The sequence below is a fragment of the Tenrec ecaudatus genome, chromosome 13, assembly GCF_050624435.1.
Source record: "Tenrec ecaudatus isolate mTenEca1 chromosome 13, mTenEca1.hap1, whole genome shotgun sequence".
Lineage (NCBI taxonomy): Eukaryota > Metazoa > Chordata > Mammalia > Afrosoricida > Tenrecidae > Tenrec > Tenrec ecaudatus.
The window spans coordinates 106,082,902-106,107,022 of NC_134542.1; the positions used below are offsets into that span (position 1 = coordinate 106,082,902).

The 24,121-nt window shown below is 40.6% G+C and overlaps 1 protein-coding gene across 1 annotated transcript; it reads left to right on the top strand.

The window, feature by feature from the left end:
- Window positions 1-661: 661 nt before the first annotated feature.
- NAPG (NSF attachment protein gamma) lies at window positions 662-23,704 on the top strand. The gene is made up of 12 exons (XM_075529991.1): window positions 662-842; window positions 3,715-3,782; window positions 5,188-5,272; window positions 5,935-5,952; window positions 6,588-6,618; window positions 13,860-13,969; window positions 14,094-14,160; window positions 14,328-14,398; window positions 18,861-18,939; window positions 20,404-20,483; window positions 21,069-21,198; window positions 22,250-23,704. The coding sequence occupies exons 1-12, from the start codon at window positions 787-789 to the stop codon at window positions 22,385-22,387; spliced, it is 933 nt and encodes a 310-aa protein (XP_075386106.1). The 5' UTR covers window positions 662-786; the 3' UTR covers window positions 22,388-23,704.
- Window positions 23,705-24,121: the final 417 nt, after the last annotated feature.

The window sequence follows — 24,121 nt, forward strand, 5'->3', positions numbered from 1 at the left end:
TAATTATTTGTTGAATGAACGATCGAACGAATGAATGAATAAACTAAACAACCACCAATGCAGGGTGTCATTTGATCTCTTCCCTGCTGCTTCCACGAACATTGGTCCAGGGTGCAGATTTTGGTCTTCTTTACATTGAGTTGTAATCTAGAAGGCTGCAATGCTTGGTCCTCATCAGCAAGTGTTTCGAGTTCTTCAAGGTCGTGTCCTTTGCATATCTCAGGTGTTAACAAGCTTTCTTCCAATCCTAATATTGCATTCTTCTTCCTATATCCAGCTTCTTCGATGAGGTGCTCGGCATGCAGATTGAACAAGTATGGTGAGAGGGCATAGCAATTTTAGTGACTGCAAAGCATGCAGTATGCCTTGGCAGTTGCTTGCCTCTTGATCAATGCCCAGGTTCCACGTGAGCACAATGTAGTGTTCTCCCCGTCTTCCTCAAGGCTGTCTGAACCTTCAACCGAAGAACCACTCCTAAACCTAACGCTCCCCATCTGCCCCGGAGCATGGGAGTTCAGCGCCCGGAGGTTCCCGGAGCTGCTTCCGCCTTCTCTGGGTTGAACCTCCTCGGCCGCCGTAGCGCTCCGCGGCTTTCGCGTTACTGGAATTGAACCATCTCCGCCGCCGTAGCGCCACTGCTTTCGTGTTGCTGGAGTTGAGCCTCTTCAGATGCCGTAGCGTTCTCGGCTGCCGTCCGCTTCCGCCGCTGAGCGCTCTCTAGCCCAGCCGGCCGAGCGTTCCGAGGCGAAGGCCCGCCGGCGCCGCGTTCTCCACTGGCCTTGGGAGATGGCAGCTCAAAAAATAAACGAAGGCCTGGAGCACCTTGCCAAAGCAGAGAAATAGTGAGTGAGGAGCTCCACCGACAGCCCCTGGGTGCGGATCTCCCGGCCCAGTCACAGGACGCTGCGGGGTTGCGCCGCCCTGGGAGGCTGCGCTGGGACGCGGGCATCCTCTGAGCCGGGCCGGGTGGTGGTGCGGAGACCGGGCGGTGAGCCCAGCGTGGCCACCTGCCTCGCCCGAGACTCCCGTCGGTGGGAGCTGCTCCCACTGGGAGGAGGCACCCTTTAAACCTATTGCCTCGAGTCGCTTCCGGGCCCTATGGAGCGGAGTCGAACCATCCGTCTCGGTTTCCGAGGCTGTACCTCTTTAAAGGAGCCACTAAGTCTTGCTCCCTCAGAGCGGCTGTTGCGTGCCAGTTGCAGACCCTGAGGTTAGCGACCCAACTCGTAGCCTACCTTGCTGCTTTCTCAGAAAAACAATGCTTGTCAGCGTCTGCACTGCGGGCTCTTTGCTGCTGCGGACTGTTGAGCACCGTCCTTCTAGTCTACCCCGGCTAAATGCCAGTGGCACCCGGTCCGTCCCTTCTGACAGCCAAACCCCGGCTGGCTCCGAAAGACTTCGTGTGTTGGGTTAGTGAGTGGACAGATTTACAAAGAAATGCCCTTAGCATTTCCCAGTAAATGGCGCGGGGCGTGGGCAGCAGCAGCGGGAACTATTCTCAATATTCTATTTCTGGTAAGGGCTCTAGTTGGCCCCCAACAGATATTTTTGTAACTGAGCTAAATTCCCCTTGATCATTCCTTTTTGACACTCCCCTTTCCTCAATAAACTTCTGAATTCTTTATTCCAAAGAAAGTATTATCTAGCAGTTATAAGGACAATGAGAAATTTGCTTTGTGTCCCCCTGCTAGGTGAGTCATATACATGAGATCGTCACAAAAATTTCCTATTAAATAGTCCCATTTTACAAAGGAGGAAATGAGATTCAGAGAAGCCTCATGATGCACAGTGGCACATAGTGGAACAACTTCTACTCTTTCTTGTACCCCACTACCTGGTGAAGGGAGGGTCCCCGTGCTGGAGCTGCCCAGGAAGATCTCTAGTGAGAGGGAGCAAACACAAACATAGAATAATGCATGCGATAGGGATTGTAGCAAAGAAGTGTTAAATGTGCTTTGGTAACAGAGAAGGAGGAATTTATTCTGCCTGGGGAAATTTAGGTTGGTTTCATACATTTCTGAGCTGGGCCTGAACAATAAGACTTTTTTAGACAGGCAAATCCTGTGAAATAGATTCTTTTTTTTAAATCGTTTTTTAGGGGCTCATACAACTCGTATCACAATCCATCCATCCATCCATTGTGTAAAGCACGTTGCACATTCATTGCCCACATCATTTTCAAAACATTTGCTCTCCACCTAAGCCTCTGGCATCAGCCCCTCATTTTTCCCCTCCCTCCCTGTTGCCCCCTCCCTCATGAACCCTTGATAATTTATAAATTATTATTTTGTCATAAAAACAGATTCTATTCAGAGTGCAGTGCTTCTATAGTCCTAAGGAGGCTGTGAGGACATATTTGTAATAATTTACTTTTCTTACAAAGAAAATTATGTGGCTACGTTTTGTGCAAATGTGAATTTTGTAAATTTGAAATAAAACAACAGAAGATACTAACAAAGTCTAACTTCATTAATGAAAATTTGAAATAATATGAATCCTCCCAATAAAAAACATAAAGAGCGTGAGGAGATGCACTAGAGCAGAGTTGGGAACAACCTGTGAAGGGGCTGCCATTCTAAGGGTCTTCATTCTACCTGCTTTACTGCCTCAGATACACTATGGAGTTTTCTGAGGTAGGAAGATTAACAGTCACTTTTCAAGCTCTTCAGGTGTCTGGGTTCTTTGTTTCCTGGGTAACAATTTCATACCTTTCCACACACACACACACGCTGTAATCACAGAGAGAGAGAGAAAGGTTGATAATGTCCACTTAGCCATGTTATGTTCAACTGCCAAAGCAGACTAGTGGAGAACTGACTCAAAGTCACTAAGTTTCTTTGGCGCCATGGTTACAATATTTTGTGCAAATACAGTGCAAAACCCACAGTGTCAAATGTGTGTGTGTTTTTGATTGTGTCAAATGTTTTAGTGCACGAACACAAGCTTTACATGTCTGAGTGAGAGTGACACTTAGATTGAAGTGTCACCACTTTGGGCCCTCACAGTGAGCTGTGGCATGTGACTCAGCCTTGGCCCCTACAAGTTATTTCAAGTCGGATTTTTGGTTTGACTTTTGAGCAAACGTATAAACACTCAGCAGACTTGTCTCCAGCTTTGGTGTGAACAGTAGCAAGTCTGAGCTGTCTCTGTATTTACTTAGTACTGCATTCTCAAGCTGTAGCTTGCATCAGACCATTGCCATCCAGTCTATTCTGGGTCACAGCAACCCCGTGGGGCAGAGTGGAGCTGCTCTGAGGCTTTAGTCTTTACAGGAGCCAAAAGCCTCATCTTTCTCCTGCAGAGACGGCTGGAGGGTTTGAACTCCCAGCACTGCGGTTGTAGTCCTGCATGTAACTCACTGCGCCACCAGGACGCCTTACGAATGTTCACAGGGGCTTGTGGACCGGGTGGTCCGAGGGGGAGCGCAACCAAGTACATTTCTAACAAGTTCTCAAGTGTTGCTGGAGCTGGCCGGTTCAGGGACCACAGATTGAGAACCTCTGCGCCACCTCGATGTCAGGTTAGCGTCTCAAAAGGAGGACATCACTTCCATGAGAGTGGGAGGGCCCATGGGAAGGTGTATTTCGTTATAAATAAGTTTGGGTGAAAATAGGTTAAAGTTTGTACCTGATGACATTTTTTAAATGTCATTTTAAGGAGGATTCTGACTTAAAAATATAGTTCCAACTTAACTATCTCTTCCTTTCATCTTAGCCTGAAAACTGGTTTTTTAAAATGGAAGCCAGATTATGACAGTGCTGCTTCTGAATACGGAAAAGCAGGTATGTGTGACCATATCCTTGCCCTTCCAGCTCTAAAAGTGGATAGCTTTGTCTTAGCATTACTGTTTAGGCTCAGTGCTTTTATTGTAAGGCTGTATAGCTTTTAAAGAGATGCATTAAACCCTGGCATCTCCTCTCCCCCCCCCCCCATGTCCAATTGTGTTGAAGAGTGAGTTACAGACCCTGCACCTCTTTGCACGACCACAGGGACGGATAGGGTTGGTGGTGCGCAGATATTGCTAGCGTTGTTTTACATCCTCTGGTTGGTATGCTTTGTGAGTGGAGGAGGCATGCTTTTTACAAGTCTCCCCAATGAGGGGACTCGAGGACATTTGTTTTTATGCGTCTGGCACCGTGAACTTAAAAAAAAATCAAACATTCCACTTTAGTTTGTCTCCTTAAAGCATGTTTTGTTTATTTTCATTAAGGGGCTATGGAAAATAATCAATACAAAAAATTCAATGAGGAAATCCAGGGATGATAATTGTTTTAATATTTTGTTTCTACCTTTTATTAAAGCAAATGTTATGACTTTTAAAAAATGATTTCTTTTTTTTTTTTAACAATTTATTAGGGGCTCATACTCTTATCACAGTCCATACATATACATACATCAATTGTATAAAGCACATCTGTACATTCTTTTCCCTAATCATAAAAAATGATTTCTTAAAGCAATATAATTTTTGCCATTGTCGCTTACTTACAAGTAGCTCTTGATAAGTTTTCCAATCTTCCTAAAATACTTCAAGGCCTTCCCTAATTGTTCTACTTTGAAGATAATTCTACAATACTTTAATATTTTGGATGGTAAAATCTCATTTTTAAAGACACCTAAATAATGTATAGCATTGTTTTTTAACAAAGTGCATTATTAATGCATATATTTAAAGATTGTACCAATAAGAAGGATATATTATAAAAAACATATTTACTGCTTTTCAGTTTTTAAATGACACAAAAGATGTACTAGCTATAAATAACTTTTGAAAGCATTATTTTTATTACTAAATGTGGAACTGATATAAGTCTGTGGTAGAATGGACCCTCCCTGAAATACAAAATATTATATTGAATGATACTTTCTTCGTTTCTCAAACCATTTAGACATTGGTGCTGACTGGAAAGACTTCTTGATTTTGAGTGGAAATGACACTGAATTCTTACCAAGAGTCTACAGTTAAAGCAGCAATAAAAAATGCTGTATCAATTGAGATTTTTTTTAAAAAGCTGTAAGAATATTGCTTTAGATAAAAGGTAGTATTTTATAGTTTTAAGAAATTTAAGTATTTGGTTGACATAAATATACTTTCGAATAATACATCACAAATAATATAGTTTCATAATGATTTATTAGGTTATTTTTAACAATAGAAATAGAAAGTCTCTTTCTGTTCTGTTTCAGCTGTCGCTTTTAAAAATGCCAAGCAGTTTGATCAAGCAAAAGATGCCTGCCTGAGAGAAGCTTGTGCACATGAGAATAACAGGGCGTATCCTTTTTAACCTTCAGAATGGAGTTAAACATTTAGATGAATTCAATACAAAATATTTTTTTCTTATAAAAGGAAAAGGTGCATGTAAACTACAATGCTTTTTGATTTTAAAACGATTAGAAAAAACCTGCAGGTCAGAAAGGAGTATTTGTAGTGGGATTTGATTGTTTGGTCTTTATTGACTTGGAGGGCTTCTCTTCAGATTCAGAGTCCAGAGAGATGTGGTTTCTTTATCTGAGATTGCTTACCTTCTACATTTATTTTCTTTAAAACTTACTGTTTCTTGGGTATTTGAAATAAGATACATAGTTTAAAAAAATATTTCTTAAGACATTTTAAAACTTACTGACTTGACACTTTGGGTTATTTTATCTCACTTGTAAATCATATTTCTAATAAACTTTCATTTTGTTTAAGCTCTTTAGAGTATTAATTAATAATGGAAATAATTTAAACTATAGGGTGTTTGGCCAGTATTTTTATGGTTTTAGATGAGACATCAATAGGGAAATAATTTTGATTTACTGGTTTTGTAGAATTTGTTTTTTGGAACCAACTGGGCAATGACTTGGTCAACGTTGTCTTTTGTGTGGTGGGCGTCTAGAAATTATTCATTCTGTGTTTTTCTCCTTAATTTTAACTTTGTGACACTCGTCCAGTCTTTTTCATGCTGCTAAGTAAGTAAATATTCTCCACGTTTTTGTATATTTGCATATTATGTGCTTTAAATGTTGGTGTTTCCTGTAGCTCGTTTTATTTTTCCCAAGTTGTAAACTCATAGCTATTGAGTTATTTTGTCTTGTTTTAAATAAAACAGTCAGGTCCATGACTAGTGAAACTTAGAAACAGAATTGCCCTTAGCTAAGAAATGTAGCATTTAAGTTACATTTAGTGTTTCCAGGACCACTTTGAAAAATCGGGTAATCTAGAAACTTTTTTCCCTTCTTTTTTATTAGATAATAATAACTGTGGAAAAGAAGTGGGACACTTTCCAGTTTTTGTGGACTATTTATTTTAAAAACTGGATTTAGGTTTGTCTAATAGAAAGTTATTTAACCTTTCTTGACCCTAAATTTTCTGCTTATAAAGTAAAATCCCTTTCAACCCAAATGGCTGATGTTCCTAAAGAGTAATTACCAAAAACAGGTAGCGGGTTGGGGGAAGAAAAAACTGTATGGTAACATAAATTTCAAGTTAAATGTTTTGCTTGGACTAATTTTAATTGAAATAACACCCCATACAAGTGGTCAGAAGTGTATTCTTCTCCTTCGTTCAGGTAGTTCTAATTGCAGGTCTTGTGTTCTCTTGGCAGGGCTTATGAGCAAGCTGGCATGATGTTGAAGGTCAGTGGCTGTGTTGTCGTCTGACAACTGTTCTCTCTGTAAAATGAATAAAAGTGAAATTGACTTTGAAGAGCTTCCTTGCGCTGATAGATAAACCAAACCCACTGCCATCAATTGATTCCAACTCATAGCAACCCTCCTAGGAATTCCAAGACTAAATCTGCCGGGGAGCAGAGAGCCTGGTCTTTCTCCCACAGCGATCCTGGCGGATTTGAGCTGCTGACCTCGCGGTCTGCCTAACCCATAGTGCCACAAAGGAACAGGCTTATGTATGATTTCCTGTCCTAAGTAATGCTTACCGGATCCATAGGGTTATTCTGCGTTTCTTAAGATAGGAAATTTTAAAAATAAAATATAAGATAAACGAATGGTGGAAACTGGGAATAGTGTTGTAACAGGGACATATTGATGTGGTGAAGACTGGATGTATTTTTGTATGTATTATCACTGGACTGCAGAAAGAATAATGTTTTAGCTTGTGTTAGAGATATCATTTGGCAGTGAAGAGAGCCAGAAGACTTTTGCTAATTTAACTCTAAATTCTCTTTACATGGAATATTTGACTAATGTGCCCATGCTGCTTTTAATATCTCTGGTTCTTAAGAGGTGGTTGGGAGTTTCATGTCCTATTTTGATGAGCCAGAACATACTACTTGTGATAGTTAAGGTTTATTGTGCCAGCCTGGCTGATGAACACATGAGATTAGTTGAAGGGCAGAGAGTTAAATGGCTCAGTGAGCCTCACCTGTCTGGTCTCTTGCTCTCTGATGGTCAGAACAGTTTCGGCTGCCTTAGCTAGTTCTCTGCCTCAGCTGACAAGGTCCACTTCCTGCGAGACATCCCTGAGGAGAAGCTATATGGACCTACCCTCATTCAGCCCTGGGTGCCGGAGAAGCTGCGTGGAGACCCCTGCCAGTGCTGAGATGCTTACTTGCTTACTGATTCGGCTTTCCTCCTGCATTTGGTATCATTGTGTGTGTTTTGTGAGTTTGAGGAGGATTTTGTAGATCAATATCAGACATATGGGCTAATGTTGGACTTACGGTCTTGGACTGGACTGGGTTGGGATACTTAATGTACAATTAATTACCCTTTATATAAAACACTCTCTTTTACAAAATATGAGTGTTTATGAATTGTGTTTCTCTAGTATACCCAGGCTATCTCACTACTATATTAAACTGACTTGTTTCAGAGTATGCCTAGTAGCAATTGAAATAGAAATTTTTCCTTTCCCTTTTGATGTTTGTTCTCTAATAAGATAAAAGTTATTTTTAATTATTATAAACCTTGAAGGATTTATTCTGTTGTAAAGTTTTTGTTTTGCATTTCTATGCCTTTGTGATGTTAACATTTTAAAAGTGAATGTGTGCTCATTGTAGAATCTTTAGAAAATGCTAGAAAGATGCAAAAATATTACTAGCTGTTAGCATCTTCCCACCATTTGTCTGTCGTTTTGTAATACTGTGCTGACTTTTACAGTGCTGTAATACTGGAAGCTATGTCACTGGTCTTTCAAATACCAGCAGGGTCGGAAACCCAGATATATACTCATTGTACTGGAAGAGATCCATACGTGTACTCATTCCAAAGTAAGGTGACCCAACAGAATGCTCAAATCCTAAAACAACGTCATTAATGTCGCATGCAAGTAAACTTTTGCTGCAGATCATCCAACAGTGACAGCAGTACCTTGACAGGAAGCTGCCAAAGGTTCGGGCTGGATTCGGAAGAGGAGTTGGAACAAATGATATTGCTGTTGTCAGATGGATCTTACCTCAAAGAAGAGAATACCAGAAAGATATTTGCTTGTGTTCTATTGACTATGCCATAGCATATGACTCTATGGGTCATAACGAACTATAATTAGTCTTGAGAAGATTGGGAAGTCCAGAAAACTTCATTGTGCCTCTATGGAACTTATACATGGATCCAGAGGCAGTTGTGTGAATGTGGACAGAACAAGGGACTGCTGCAGGGTTTAAAATCAGGAAAGGTATGCGTCAGGATTGTGTCCTCACACCGTACTTATTCAAGGATTGCTGTAACTCAATGTAAAGAAAACCAAAATCCTTACAATTGAAACAATAGGTATTATGATAAATGGAGAAAAACTGAAATTGTATAGGATTTCATCTTACTTGAGTCCACATTCAGTATTTATGGAAGCAGCACCCATGCGATCAAATAGAGAGTATCGAGTCTATCTTCTGCATAAAACCTCTTTAAAGTATTGAACAACAAGGTGGTTGCTTTGAGGATAGAGGTGTGCCTGACCCAGGTCAGGGTATTTTCAATTCCCTCGTATGCATGTGAACGTTGGACATTTAATAAAGAAGACTGAAGCATGTGAACATTGGACCTTCAAACAGGAAGTCTGAAGAAGAAGAAAGAATCGAATGATGCGCTGGTGGAGAATATCGCAGGTGACTTCCAAAAGAACAAACATCTGGTGTTGGGAGAAGGATGGCCAAGAGTGCCCCGTAAAGGCAAGGACGGCGAGACTTCCTCTCCGGTGCTTTGGCCATGTTATTAGGAGAGACCAGTCCCCAGAGAATGACGTCATGCTTGGTAACGTAGCCTGGCAGCAAAAGATGAAAGGCCATCAGCGAAGATGGCTGACGCCGTGGCTGCAACAGTGGCCTCAAGCATAGGAACAGTTGGGAGGATGACCGAGACTGGTGTGCATTGGCTCACTCTGGGTCAGACCCACTCTGGCACCTAGCAACAACAGCATATCCATTTTCTTCTAGGCGCTTTCTGTGTACATATATTTGCTTACACATATGCAAAGCTGAGATTATGCTCTGCACAATTTTGTATCCTGTTTGCATTTAATTTTAACAGATTTTCTTTGGTCATTTTGAAAAATATAGTTTATAGTTTCATAGTTTATGAATATTCGTAACCACTTTAAGAATTTCCATAGCCACTAAGCTAGAAATTTCAAATTTATGTATCTCGTAAAGAAATAGCAACAATTTATGCATCATGATTTTTCATTATTTTTAAGGAAAATGGCAATCAAAATGTTAATGGAAAAATATTTAGTTACTCGCTTATAAGAAATTATATAGCTATTTAAATCATTTCTGACTTAAATGTGCAACTGAATTTAGATTTGGTTGTTCAAGGAAGTTTATTACCAGCCTTGAATGTAACCAAGGAAGCCAGCATGCCTGTCTCCTCTGAAAACTCGCAAGCTGCCAAGTGAGTGCTGTGGACTCGCTGTGCCCGGTACCTAGTATGAGGAAATGCTGTATTAATGCAGCAGTACTCAACTCAGAACTAAGCCCATGCCATCGAGTCGGTTCCAACTCCTAGTGGCCTGAGCTAGGGTTCTAAAACGATAGATACTTGTAGAAGCGGACAGCCTTCGCTTCTCCTCCTGTGGAGCAGATAGTGAGTTTGAACTGTCAGCCTGGTGGTAAAGCCGCCCATTGCTTACCTGAGAGTGTCCCAGGGCACCTTACAGGAACTCTATTCTCTTCCTAAGCTGCTCATTTTATGTGCTGAGGACTGCTAAGACTTGAGTTGTCATAGTTGTTATTCTGGCTCTTTTTCTTGTTTAATTTGAGGTTTGAAAAGCACTACTTTGAATAAAGGAAAAATAAACGTAATGGGAACTTAATGGAAATAAATGTCAAAGAAATTGCTTTCCGGCATGGGCTTGTGTTTAATTAAATGCCTTTTGTAAAGTCCTGGGAAGTCTTGTGGGTTTTGGCCTGCATGGACCAAAATTAGTTCTGTGGCTAACATTTCATGCAGACCTTCTTTTTCATCCTCCAGAGAGACGTAGGGAATAACAGTTTGTCTATGGAGCGTTGCAGCAGGCTTTTGGTACTTGTATTAATTTTTGAATAAAGAAGACTGAAGAAGAATGGATACATTTGAATTGTGCTGGAGAAGAATCCTGAAAGTACCATGGACTACTAGAAGCACAAACTCGTCTATCTTGGAAGAAGCATGGCCAGAGTGCTCCTTAGAGGCAAGGATGGCAAGACTTGATCTTACATACTTTGGATGTGCTATCAAGGTAGACCAGTCCCTGGAGAAGGCCATCGTATTTGATATAGTAAAGAGGCAGCAAAAAGGAATGTCCTCAAGAAGGTGGATTGACACTGCTGCAACAATGCGGTCAAGCATTAGAACAGTTTTGAGAGTGACGCAGGACCAGGCAGTGCAGTGTTTTACTCTGTTGTGCATAAGGATGCTGTGCTAGTTACATAATCCAGTGTGAGTTTGGAGTCTGGCCCATCAATCAGGCTACAGCCAATGAGACGTCTGTGTGGACATGGCCTTCGGAAGATTCTGGGAACTCCTTTATTTCCTCTTTGGAGGCAGGAAACTCTCTCTTTCTGGGCTCACTCCCTGCGAGACATCCCTGTGGAGAAGACACATGAAGAGAGACTGGTGGAGTCAGACTTCTGGAGCCAGAGAAGCCACGTAGGGAGCCCTGTCAGCGCTGAGATGCTTACCGTGCCACTGGACCCACAAGACTTCCCACCCACTGGTCTGATCTTCCTGCATTTGGTGTCATTGCACACGTTCTGTGAGTCTGAAGAGGACTTTATATTGTTGGTATCGGACAAATGGGCTAGTACTGGACTTAAGGACTTGCTCTGGGCTGGGATGTTTTCTCAATATTCACCTGCTCTTGTATATACACCTCTTATACGCATATGAGTACCTATAAAATTTGTTTCTCTAGTCCACCCAGACTAACACAGGTGCTATGGGTCAGAACCGACTCAATGGCACCTAATAACAACAGCAACATGAATTCTGGATTTTATCATTTTACGACTGTTGTGATTTCCTGTCTGTTTGCCCCAGAGGAGCCGTAAGGTTACTGATACACCCAGGAAGCTGAAAATGGCATGTTTTAATATTCTGCTTCATGATTCTGCCATTCTTGAAGAACATGGAGATAGTGTAACTTTTTTTATGGTGTTAAGTACACAGCCCGTCTTCTTGATGGAAAGGTAGCAGTATTATGGTTGTGCTTTTGCTAGTCATAATCACTTGATTTGATGCATAAGTTGGGACATGTAAATATCTTAACTATTTTACTTATATGGAACTTCTTTAATGATGCCTTCTACTGTGGTTATTGTATATGTCTCATATGTAAAATCTAGAGTGGTGATCTGTGTACGCTTCCTTTGTACTCCTAGAAGTTCTGTATAGTGTAGATGTTCAGTGTATGTTGAATTGATGAGTAGGTGAATTGGAGGAAGAGATATGCTGCAAAAGCAGCCCTCGGGATTAAAATAAATGAATTGATTGTGATTACTTCCCCTTCCTGATTACATAGTCTAGACTGATTCTTTTCATTGACCTTTAGTTTCTGTATTCAAAAAAATTTTATTACTGAAATTTGGCAAAATGATCTCTTTGAGTAAGTGATAGCCCACCACTGTCGAGTCCATTTCAGCTCATAGTAGCCCTCTATCGGCTTTCCAAGTGTGTAGACCTTTATGAAAGCTATCAGGCTTATCATCTGCGAGCAGCAAGTGGGTTTGAACTGCTGGTCTTATGTCTATGACAGCCAAGCACTTCTCCAGCAGTGCTGCCAGGGCTCGGATGCGTAAAGCATAATGACATTTATTTCATAAGTACCTTTCACTGATTTATTGTCACCACAATTAAATAATCATTACTTTATATTTTAATTTTTGCAGAATTAGGCCAGTTTTTTTGATATGTCAATTTAGTGAGAAATTTCATAAGCATATTTGAACATAATCTGTGATGTGTTACTGAACATATTTAAAATGGCTGTCTTTTAAATTAGTGTATTCCAAAGGGGGGGGGATCACCCCCAGGGAAATCTGGCATGACCAATGGGTGCCGCAAATTCAGCTACCTACACTTTATCCTGGAGGATGAGTTGTACTACGAACGTTTTTCATTGCCATGGGGTCGCTGAGTAATTTCTTTTTTGAAAGGAAATTACTGGTAGACCAAAGACGTTTGGGAATCTATGATGTTTTAAATGATTACAAATGTTTTTTTAATATTTTATTTGGAGATACTAGTACCAGAAAATATTAGTACCATTCGTACCAGAAACCTAATAGCTTAGTAAGATATTGAATATATTTTCTGGATGGCCCAGAAGAGGATTGAAACCTGGATGAACTCAGACTCCGGGGAGTAACTGGGATGAATGAAGCAGGCCAGTGCATGGGAGGTAGGAAGTAGTGAAACCAGCTCCAGGCGGCAGTATGCCTTCGCTAAGGGAGACAACTGCTGCTCGGTCGCAGTTCGTTACTGCCAGGTGGGAATGCAAGCCTACTACCACCAAAACCTTTGGTATTTTCCAAGGAGACCAAAAAACAATTTCTGTGTAGGTAGCTGATTGTACAATACTATGTTCAAGCAAAATACACATGGAAACGAGATACAGCGTTGGGCTGCCAGTTTGTAGTCTGCTGTGTGAGCTGTGTGTCTCTGAGGAGCCCTGGTGGAGCTGTGACCAAGTGCCTGCTCACTGACTCAGTGATGTGCTAGCAGCCTGGACCTCCCTGCCGGAGATGACGGCAGTCTGTTTCCATAAAGCTCTGCGGACACTTGGGACTCGGGGAATGTTTAAAGAATGTTTAAATGCTTAGGCGATAGTAAAGAACAAGGTTATCTATGTTTTTGTTGGCGTTTTCATATAATTTTCCTAAAACTGAAGTAATGATGAAATATGTAGAAATTAACTGATATAGTTTTGGTTCAGTTGAATGAAATTTGATTGGCCTAGTGACCATGTCATGGTATCTCATTTTAGATATATTGTTCATAGCATTTATAGGGGCCACAGGGAGGATTTTTGCCTTCTGTGAAGGAAACCCAAGTTTCTCAGCCAGTACACACTTAACAGCAGCAACCACCTATCTGGTAGTAGAGGCTGCCATGTTGCTGTGATGCTGTACAGGTTTCAATAGTGCTACCAGACTAAGACAAGGAAGAAAGGCCTGGAAATTCACTTCCCAAAATCAGCTAATTGAAACTGCACATGGACCACGGTGGCCTGAGAATGGGGAATGGCTCAGAGCAGTGCTGTTCTGGTGAGCCCAGTGTTGCTATGAGATGGAAGCTGATTATATAGTAGCTAATGACAACAAAATATTTATGTGTCATTTGCGTTCATGACTTAGGGATAAAATCATTGAATTTCAGATAATGTACTATATCATTCTTGACATGACATATTTCCTGAGTTGTGCTGTATTGTTCTTTGTCAAAAGGAGATGCAGAGACTACCTGAAGCCGTTCAGCTGATTGAGAAAGCTAGCATGATGTACTTGGAAAACGGCACCCCCGACACAGCAGCCATGGCATTAGAACGAGCTGGGAAGTGAGTATGTAGCGCTGGGGTCAGGCCACCGTGCTCTGAACGGAAGTCATTGTGTTTTTATCTTAACAAAATCTTTGAAACACAAGTTTCGATTTCTTATAGAAGTCATATTTTTCTAATTCAGGCTTATAGAAAATGTAGATCCAGAAAAGGCTGTACAATTGTATCAGCAAACAGCTAACGTATTTGAAGTAAGTTTGAATTTTCTTCTTTTATAAGAATGTGAAATTTATACTAGAAAAGAGAGAGAAGTGTGGTAGCTACTTTTTAAAACTTCTTACTCCGCACAACTGAATTCTGTTCTGAAGAGCTTTCCACATGCCAGTAGCCAATGACCACTCTCCTTTGATCCCTTCAGAACGAGGAGCGCTTACGCCAGGCTGTTGAATTACTAGGGAAAGCCTCAAGATTGCTAGTACGAGGGCGCAGGTAAGTCAGCTAAAATTGTGTTGATGTGTATGTTGCAAACTTACGTAATTGGGGGCCTGTTTGTTAACTTTTTTTTTTGGTGTGAACTATAAACAGATCAGGCTACTCAGTAGAAAAACTGCCTGAAACTGCCTTCTACTAGACAGTAAACCAATAAAGCAACACTACCATGCAGTCCTTTCTAGCTCAGCATGAGCCTGTGCGTAGCTGCTCTGCAGGGTTGTCTGCTCTGTAAATCTTTACAGACACAGGTACCCAGGCCTGCCTTCCATGGTGCCTTTGTGCCACCAGCATGCTAGTTTAAACATTTATTGTACACTGTGCTTTAATCAGTAAAAATGGCTCAGCAGCTTGAGAAAGATGTTTTCGTCATTCATTTTTTTATAGAATCATTTATTCAGATGCTGTGTGAATAGGATCACTGTGAATTGAAATCAGTCTAACTGCACAGAGCAGTCTCTGTTGATGGAGGGAGATGCCCATTCCTGCGTCCGAGATGACTCATCAGAAACCCGGCAGCAGGACTAGACTTCCATACGTCTTATTTGCAGCATCCCACCCAGTTATGTAGTGGGGACGACAAAGGCTGTGGCTAAAGAGCCATATGAAATAATTTTACTTCACCACAGATTTCAATCTTTATTGGTTCTCTTTCATTTTTGACAACTGTCTTAGAATTAAACTTGTACTTTCCATGTTCCAGTTACTAGTACATATTTGCAGTCATTCCTTTGAATTTTGAGTCATGCCACGAGCAAATGAACGTTTCACAAGCTTTACTCCATCTGTGGCATTAAGGTCACTGCTACTTTTTTATTTTTAATTGGGAGTTAATACATATGTCACTCCATAGATCAATCTCATCAAGCAGAATTGTACGATTGCTACCACAGTCAGTTTCCAAACTTTCTTTTTCTTCCTGGACTCCTTGGTATCATCTCCCTTTTACCCCCCAAACACCACCACTGTGCCCCCTGCCTCCTGAAAGCCTGATTCTTCTTACTGTCCCTACAGGTTCATCAATCTTGACAGGGTCTACTCTACCTTGAGGAGGCAGCTCGTCCCCACATAGGGTTTAAGTGCTTCTGACCCAAGGAGCTCGCCGCCCAGCAATAATATATAAGACGATGTTTGACTGTTTCTCAGAAATTACACATGCTTCTTTCTCACTAATCGGTCCTAGTCCAGCAGCCCTGCTGGAATCTGCCCAGTGTGGGCAACCCCGATGCTATTTTACATACAGGTGGCATGGTTTTACTCATCATAGTACCCTGCAGACCACCACAGAATGACAAGCCGACAGGTGAATGGGGGAGGCTGTATCATAGCACAGCTAGATTAATTGATCCATTTGGTATACTGTTGTCGTCGTTAGGTTTGGCTGAGTTGGTTTTCAACTCCTAGTGTCCCCCACGTGACAGAGTAGAAAAACCTCAAGGCCATAATCTTTCCCAGAGCACATCATTAGTTCTCTCTCGTATAGAGCAATGGGTGAGTTCAAACTACAAACACTTTTAGCAGCAACCAAGGCGTAACCACTGTTGGGCCTCTGATGGGGCTCTTTATATTAGTCCTATACTTGTCCTTCATTTCTGGAGAACCATAATTCATGAGTGATTCACAGCTTCATTTAGATAGACTCTCTCTCTCACTGCCATTGGGTTAATTCTGACCCAGCGACATTTAGGGCAGAGTAGAACTGCCCTTAGGGGGTTCTGAAGTTCTAAATCTTAAATATTAAAAAAATTTGTTAACAGTCTTAGTAACATAATTCACATAGCGTACAATGCAGTGGTGTACACGTATTAAAAAGAGGTGTGCAATCACTCGGCAGCACAATTCTAGAGCCTTTCCTTCTTTCTCGTACCCATTATAATTCACTCTTCCTTTTCCCAAACCTCCCCAGGCATCACCCTAAGACACCGTTCATCCAGTTACTGTCACTATAGATTTACCTACCTTGGATTTCATAATAGGAAAAGCATATAAAAACAAACCAAAATACATACCTATATATAACAAAATAAAATAAAACAAAAACCTCAATTGAAAGCATATGAAAAATAATAAAAGTAGAACAAATTTAAAAGGGGAGGAAAACTGATATTGGTGTTACATTTTAACCGAACTACATTTGCACTAGTCGTCTTCCCAGTACACTGTGTCTGACCGTGAGGCTACCCAATGCCCGGTCAGTGGTCACCGGAGGCTGAATCCACATTGGGACCCTCCAAGTGGATTTCGGGCTTTCACTGTCTCTGTAACCTTTTGCAAACTGCTCAGAATTTAAGCTCTAATACCGTTTGTTCCCTCCTCCAGTCTTGGATTTTATTATTTACAGTTCTTAGATCACACAGGCAGTGCTTCTGTGCAGACTTGGCCAAAATCTCACGTACATGGCTGCGTGTTTTAAGACAAACTCACTGCCATTGAGTCCATTCCTACTTGTGGAGACTTTATTGGACTCGGTAGAACTTCCCCTGTAGGTTTCTGGGGCTGTAGCTCTTTACAGGAGTAGAAAGCCTCATCTTTTGAAGGGTCATCTGGTTTCAAACTGTTGCTCTTGGTTGGTAGCCCCATACGTCATTCACTACACTGCCAGGGCTCCTCTAGGTAGAAGGACCTTAAAGTTGGTCCTGGCCCTGTACCCTTCCTCACTTTTCTATAAGTTGATCATGACCTATAGGGAATATGTACCTTCGGGTTTCTTATAGGGAAGATTTGAAGTAACTGGGCACATCCCTAAACACAAATCCAGCTTTCCCAGGGCTTTGCTGTGTTTCCAAAAAAGGAAGTGACTCATATATAGCTAATCCCTCTCTTCGGTTTTAAGACTCAGCAATGAGAAATACTTCTCCCCTGCAAACTGAGATTTTTCCAGATCGTCAGTACAAGGAGAAATGGGTGTATATGTTTGGGGGATAAAGCTGGGTATGGTGACTGAAGATAATCTGTCTTGGGAAACGGTGTCCTGCTTATTGAGAATCCATTAATAGCTGAGGTGAGGGCTAGAGGAAGCTGTTTATCACATTGAAAGTATATCTTGGAGTTCAGAAGGTAGTTGGAACCAGAGGATGAGTTTTGTGTCAGTGTGAGGACGGTGTCGGGAGGGAAAGGTGGGAATGTGTGGTGTGTTTCACGTCCGTGTAATTTCTGTGGAGTTTATATGTTGTTTTATCTGAGTCTAATTCTTTTTTGAAATAAGAAAAAAAATAATTTATTCTTTCCCGCAAAACCAGATACATTTTCTTTGTTAAGATTATTTAGAGATGTATGATGAGAAAGTTGAAGTCTTCTATGTTTCATTATAATAAGTAGTGAATCATTTCCTAGAGTCATTTGAAAAACTTTTTATAGACTTTCATAGACTTCAACAAAGTTTGTCCACTTTTTTACTTCCTTCACCTGCTGCTCTTGACTTTATCCAGACTCAAGGTGACCATTGTGTTGAAGAGCAGAACTCCGTACTGTCTGTCTTCTTGGCTATAATTTTCAAAGAAGCAAATCACCAAACCCATTTAAGTGCACAATATTTCTCTTGGATGACTTTTTGCTAGGTAGCTTTTAGCACATGGAAGTGCTAATTTTATGCCAAGGAAATTATGTAAGAATGAAACTTTTTCAATATCATTTATTAAAAGTTTACAATACTGTGATTCCTACTAGAATCATATGATGTGGAGATTATATTCAGAGAATGTTCTGGTTTATCATATTTTTTAGTACATGCTCTGTTGTAACCTCATGGCTGCAATAATAAATGATACTGATTCATGTGATCTGCCCCCATTGTATTAGTTTGCTATTTTTCCTTAACAAATTACCATAAGCCCATCAGCTTAAAACAGTACCCGTTTATTATCTCAAAGGAGTCCAGGCACAACAGAACTGAGCTCTTTGGTCCAGATCTCACTGTGCTAAAATCACAGTGTCAGTATCATCCTCTCTAATCTCACTGGTATTGGTAGAATGGTAGAATCCATTTCCTTGTAACTGTATTTTGGAGGCCCCTGTTTTCTGGCTACCTATGTCGAGGGCCCACTCTCAGCTTCTAATTTCTTCCTGCCCGTCCTTGTCCTGTGGCTCATAGTAACTGGTGATTTGCTGCTTTTCTGAGGCCAACAGGAGCATGTCTCTCTAGCAAGGTGAAAAACCTTTTTTTTTGCCAAATTTTAAAATGCCATTTGCATATTTTAATATCATTCTCAGGCCATACTAGTGCAATATTGATGAATTTACCCCTAAGCAATTCTGTCTTGGAAGAAGTATGTCCAGAGTGCTTCTTGGAGGCAAGGCTGTCAAGACTTCGTCTTCACTTACTTTGGACTTGCTGTTGCTTGGAGTGTTGGTTATGGAGCAGTTGTCCCTTCAACCCTGTAATATTGAGTACATTACAGAGTGACCACGGCTATCCGTTATCGAGCTCTGCCTTGGTTTTTACATGTCTTTATTTTGTTCTTAGGTTTGATGAGGCGGCACACTCTATTCAGAAAGAAAAAAATATTTATAAAGAAATTGAGAATTACCCAACTTGTTATAAGGTATTCTTCAAAAGTTTCATTTTTAGCTTTATATTAGATAATTCTTCATAATTTTTCTTATTAGTATAAGTAGATGCCTATGAGAAGGTTCTGTGTATTTGTATATTTTTCTACTTTTGGGCTCTCTCTTCTGGCTGTGATGGGGAAAAAGTTTACAGCTTTCCTCTCTCCTGTTGGTTACAAGTAAAACTTCTTAGCAAGATACCAGTGGCAGCTACCAGGGAACTCTGGCAAGTAATAAAAATAGATGATTTGTAGGGGGCACTGAAAAGCTGGAAAAACTTCTTTTAAGCACTATTACCTTCACAAAAACCTCCAGTTAGACGTTAGAGACCCTAGCCACTAAAAGCTCCAAAGAAGCACCGTCTTTTTAACCAGATGAACTGGGAAAGGACACACACACACACACACTTTTTTTTTTTTGCCTTTTGGCTTTACTCTCAGGATTGACCTTAGTTTTGTTGAACTATGGTAGTAATAGATCACAGTTACAGGGCTAGAACGCCAAAAGAAATCTAATCTTTTTGGCTAGAGCACCAGGTCTCAACCTGTGGGTCGCAACCCCTTTAGAGGGCGAACGGCCCTTTCACAGGGGTCCCCCTATTCATTCATAACAGTAGCAAAATTACAGTGATGAACTAGCAACGAAAATCATTTTATGGTTGGGGGGGGTCACCACAACTTGAGGAACTGTACTAAAGGGTCTTGGCGTTAGGAAGGTTGAGAGCCATTGGGTTAGAGGAACTGGGAGAGCTGAGAGAGCAAGAGAAAAATCCCAGAAAGGTAGGAAATAGAAAAGGAGACCCCGACATGTGTCTGCCAAACGTCCAGGCTTTTATAATTCAAAATTACAAAAGACAACAGGAGATGGCCCAGATGTTGGAATTAGTAGATAAGGACTTGGAAGCATCTATTATAACTACCTTTTACAGTATTAAAGGAAAGATTCGATCTGTAATATCCTTGCTCTTATTATTGCTATTCTTATTGATGTGTAAATGGTATCATTATTTTTTTTATCCATTCATACATCGTTTTCCTATCATCTCTTTACAAAATCCAAAGTTTAATTGTAGAATTAAGGCCTACCCTGCCCTTCTCTTTTGAAGGTGAAATCTAAATTCAGATTAAAAAGAAGATCTTTTTTAATTCTGGTATATGTTTTCTAAGACTTTCTTCCTTAAAATGTGGTCCTGAAAGTGGCAGTATCAGTAACATCTGGCAGCTTCTTTAAAGGGGCCTCAGGTCCACCCCATTGAAGGTCGCAGGATGATTTGTGTACATTAGGGTTTGAGAAGTCCTATTCTATGATAGTTTCCCTTTAGTGTCCCGTAGATGTCGTCAGTCTCCCTGTGTACAAACCCATACCCTGAGTGTTACATTCTAGACACTTTCATTATTGCTAGGAAATGGACTTTATTACAGAGATAAAAATTTGGACCATAATTACATCTTTTGTTTTAGAAAACAATTGCTCAAGTCCTAGTTCATCTACACAGAAATGACTACGTGGCTGCAGAAAGATGTGTCAGGGAGAGCTATAGGTAAGACATTTAGCTAGTTTATCTGACTTACCAATTAGCATTTCTGTTTTTAAAACTAAGATTGCTAGTTAGTCAAATGTGCCTGGCTATGAAACTGTCCGTCCCCCCACCCCCCAGTAGTAATAGCAATAGAAGCACTTGGTTAATATTTTAGCTTTTCCCATGAAATTCTTGATACTTGTTCTAATGTTCTGTATTTGGCAGATGTGGGGGTGTGAACTTTAATGGGTGAATGACTTTAATGATTTTATTACTTGCTTTCTAAGGAAAATAGAGCAACAAAAAAAGTTTTGTATGTTGGAGGAAGATCAGAGTGAATACTGCTCTTGTACCAAACGTTTAAAAAGATTTTAAACTATAGTCGTTTGTGCTGAGTTTGTTGTGAGGGCCTATCCAGTGCCTGTTGGGTGTATAACAGCGTCCCTAGCACCTACCCACTCACCCCCTGTCAGTAGAACCCCATCCCATTTAAGTCAGAAATGTCTCTAGATGTTGCCAAACATTCCCTTCAAAGTCAAGAGCATCCCTAATCTGAGCCATTCTTTTAGGGAAAAGGTGAAAAGACATGCATTGTGTTTATTGTAGCATACCAGGCTTCAACGGAAGTGAAGACTGTGCTGCACTCGAACAGCTTCTTGAAGGGTATGACCAGCAAGATCAAGATCAAGTGACAGAGGTCTGCAACTCCCCACTCTTTAAGTACATGGACAATGATGTAAGCTGCCCTTTGTGGTTATTTTTCTTAGTTCTGAAATGAAGAGGCTTTCTTGTAAGATTATTTTTTTCCTTGGTATTTGTGGTATTTTTTGCCTATTCCTTATTTTCAGCTTTACTTAAAAAGCCATCATTTCTTACACTGCATTTTTACCATGGGCTTAGGTTACTGAGATGTAACCATGTGGGTTAAAAACCGTTTATCTGCCCATTGAGCTGAGTTAGCTGTGTGCTTGCTTTTAAATGCAGCTCATGTTTCATTTCTCAGCTGCTCATTTTATTTGTTGTCCTTTGTAGGTTCAATAGGTTCTCAACTAACCAGTAACTTAGTATATGAAGTTTCTTTTAGGCTCACTCTCTGAAAATGAAATGGACTTGTTCGAATCCATTTTTGTGACAACTAGTTACCCGGCAGGTTATTAAGCGTCTTGTCTCCAGGCGTCGACTTATCTGTAAACGTGGAGCTAAGGGCACCTCTCTTAGAGCATGGTGCTGAAGAGTCGAGCAGCCAGCGTGTGAGAAAGACTGTCACACGAGGCCGCTGTCACACGAGGCCGCATTTGTAGTGGTTGCTACTTTACTTATTTGTGAGCACTTACTGATTGGTGTTTGTTTTAAAGTCTCATCTTGGCAGCTGATGAGTTTTTTTATAAAGATGTATATAGAGGAAATTTTTTTCTGGATACAAAGGTTTTTATAAATTTCTACTTCTGAAAAACGGTATCCCTAGTTCACGCAACATTTACATGAGCTCAACAGACCTTTGTTCTAACAGTGCTACAAGTAGAGCATAACATGGCTAGATTATCTCAAATCCCCAGGTGCTCCCTGTAGTTGACATTGTGACTGGCTGCTTCCTCTCCAATATCAGGGTTACAAGTTGTCTGACAGCAGAGCAATGTAAATTGACTTTCATCTGAATGACATTATTTCCTTTCATTTAGTTAGAGGCCTAGAATCTGCGTTTTTATAGATAATTGTTGTTATCTCTGAATCTTATATACAGAGACTCTCATAATCCCCCTTCTAACAATATGTTTCATCATTGGCAGTATGCGAAACTGGGCCTGAGTTTGGTGGTTCCAGGAGGGGGAATCAAGAAGAAGTCACCAGCCACACCACAGGCCAAGCCTGGGGGCACCACAGCCACTGAGGAAGAGGAAGATGAATATTCAGGAGGACTGTGCTAGTAGCATTTTACTCTGAAAAAAGAGGAGGAAACGAAAAGTAAAGTTCTGATATGCTCTTTCATGAACTTGGAACTTTGGGTACTCCATTCTTCATGAAGACTGTATTTACTGCTCTTTTCCCTCCAATCACCCTCTATCAGCTAGCTATGAAACAGTGTTTTCTTTTCATGATGTTTGCTAAGGCATCTTCAAAAATCAACGGAAAAATGTTTTCAATTTAGGGTGTTGTTTCCATTTAGCAAAACAAAGTGGCTCTTCTCAAACTCACTTGGTTCTTGACTAACTAAGTAGAATCTATGCATTCTATGGAAGAGTAAATGTTTCCATTGATCCTGATAAATAAATTTCTTTCTTCCAAAATAATTTCTGATTTATGTAGTGTTGCTCACTCTGATACATAACTGTATCTTTGACTTGGGGATGCTGAATACTACAGACATTTAGATGTAAAGAAAACATTGTTTTTGAAAGTCATGTATTTAATACACTGCTGCTAGTGATGTTAGTAATCTCAAAAACTGATGTTTATGAAGGATTCCTTTGTCAGCCTCTGTGGCTTAGAGCCATCTTGTAATCTGTTCATTGGAAAGAGACCCCAGACACCAGCAGTGTGCATTTCTGCAAGTAGATGCCCCCCGAGTCATTTCCAGCTTCACTGTGCTGTCTGGCTGTGCGCCCTATACCTCATGTGAGAGTGCCTCCTTGGTTTGCTAGGCGACTGAAGCACACGGTGTCGTGCAATGTGTGCGGCTCGAGTCAAAATTGCTTATGTGCGTGTGTGCAGGTCACCTAACAGCCCCATTTGGCAGGTATGCTTGGATGGAGAAATTTGTATTCAAGGTATGAAACAAAATACTAATTTAATGTTTTAATTGCTTATATTATTTGCATAGTTCTAGTAGCAATTCATTTTCAGTAACTGCATTGCAGTGAATTCTGAGCAATCTGAGTAAAGGTGAAGCGAAGCCTTTGTACCTCGAGACGTGTGCATGTTTCAGAGATCCATTCCATCACTAGCTGTACTCTGTAGGAGCTATCAGGAGCTTCTGCAGTCTTATAAGTGCTCACTCGAGCTAATTCAGAATCTGCTTAAACAAATGTTGGCTGTGTTTGAAGGATGTTTCAGATCATCTGTTCATAAATCATGTTATCTGTCACAGTTTCAATCATTTTTGTTCTAGTTTTATTCTTTGTTTACATACTGAAAACTTACAAATAATCAGTGCATTCTGTAGCAGTAATGAAATGGGGCCTTAACCAACATGCTGAGTTTAACACCAGTACAGCTCTGATACCCACCTGGCCCAAATTTAAGAACGGATACGTAGTACTTGTGCGGTTTATTTCTTTGAAGGCAGGGTTATGCTGCATTACGTATTGTGAAAAGTACATTTTATACCTTTATCGCATTTTACTTTTCCCCTTATCTGGAGAAAATAGAAGCTTGATGTTGACAACAGGGAAACATGTTTTCTAGAACTCTAGCGTCATCACTTTCACAGCAGTGGAAGTCCGCATGCATATGCGCAGAAGCTAATACTCGGTGTTCTCTTATATTGTAAGTGAAGTTGGTCTACACAATATATTTAATATATTAAATTTATTTGTACATATACAGAATATGGTATTTGTGTATGAAATCTGTGCTTTATCCCAATTTTTCCCAGCTCTTTGATGAGTAGAATAGTAAATATTATAGGAATGCAGATTATTGGGTCTAATGGAATATACTTA

What these genes read in the sequence shown, in the direction of transcription:
- NAPG (XM_075529991.1), top strand. Translation starts at nt 787, where the DNA reads ATGGCAGCTCAAAAAATAAACGAAGGCCTGGAGCACCTTGCCAAAGCA. An exon ending in TTCTGAATACGGAAAAGCAG is followed by an intron (nt 3,783 to 5,187) that starts GTATGTGTGACC and finishes GTTCTGTTTCAG; the next exon opens with CTGTCGCTTTTAAAAATGCC. An exon ending in TTGCTAGTACGAGGGCGCAG is followed by an intron (nt 14,399 to 18,860) that starts GTAAGTCAGCTA and finishes TTTTGTTCTTAG; the next exon opens with GTTTGATGAGGCGGCACACT.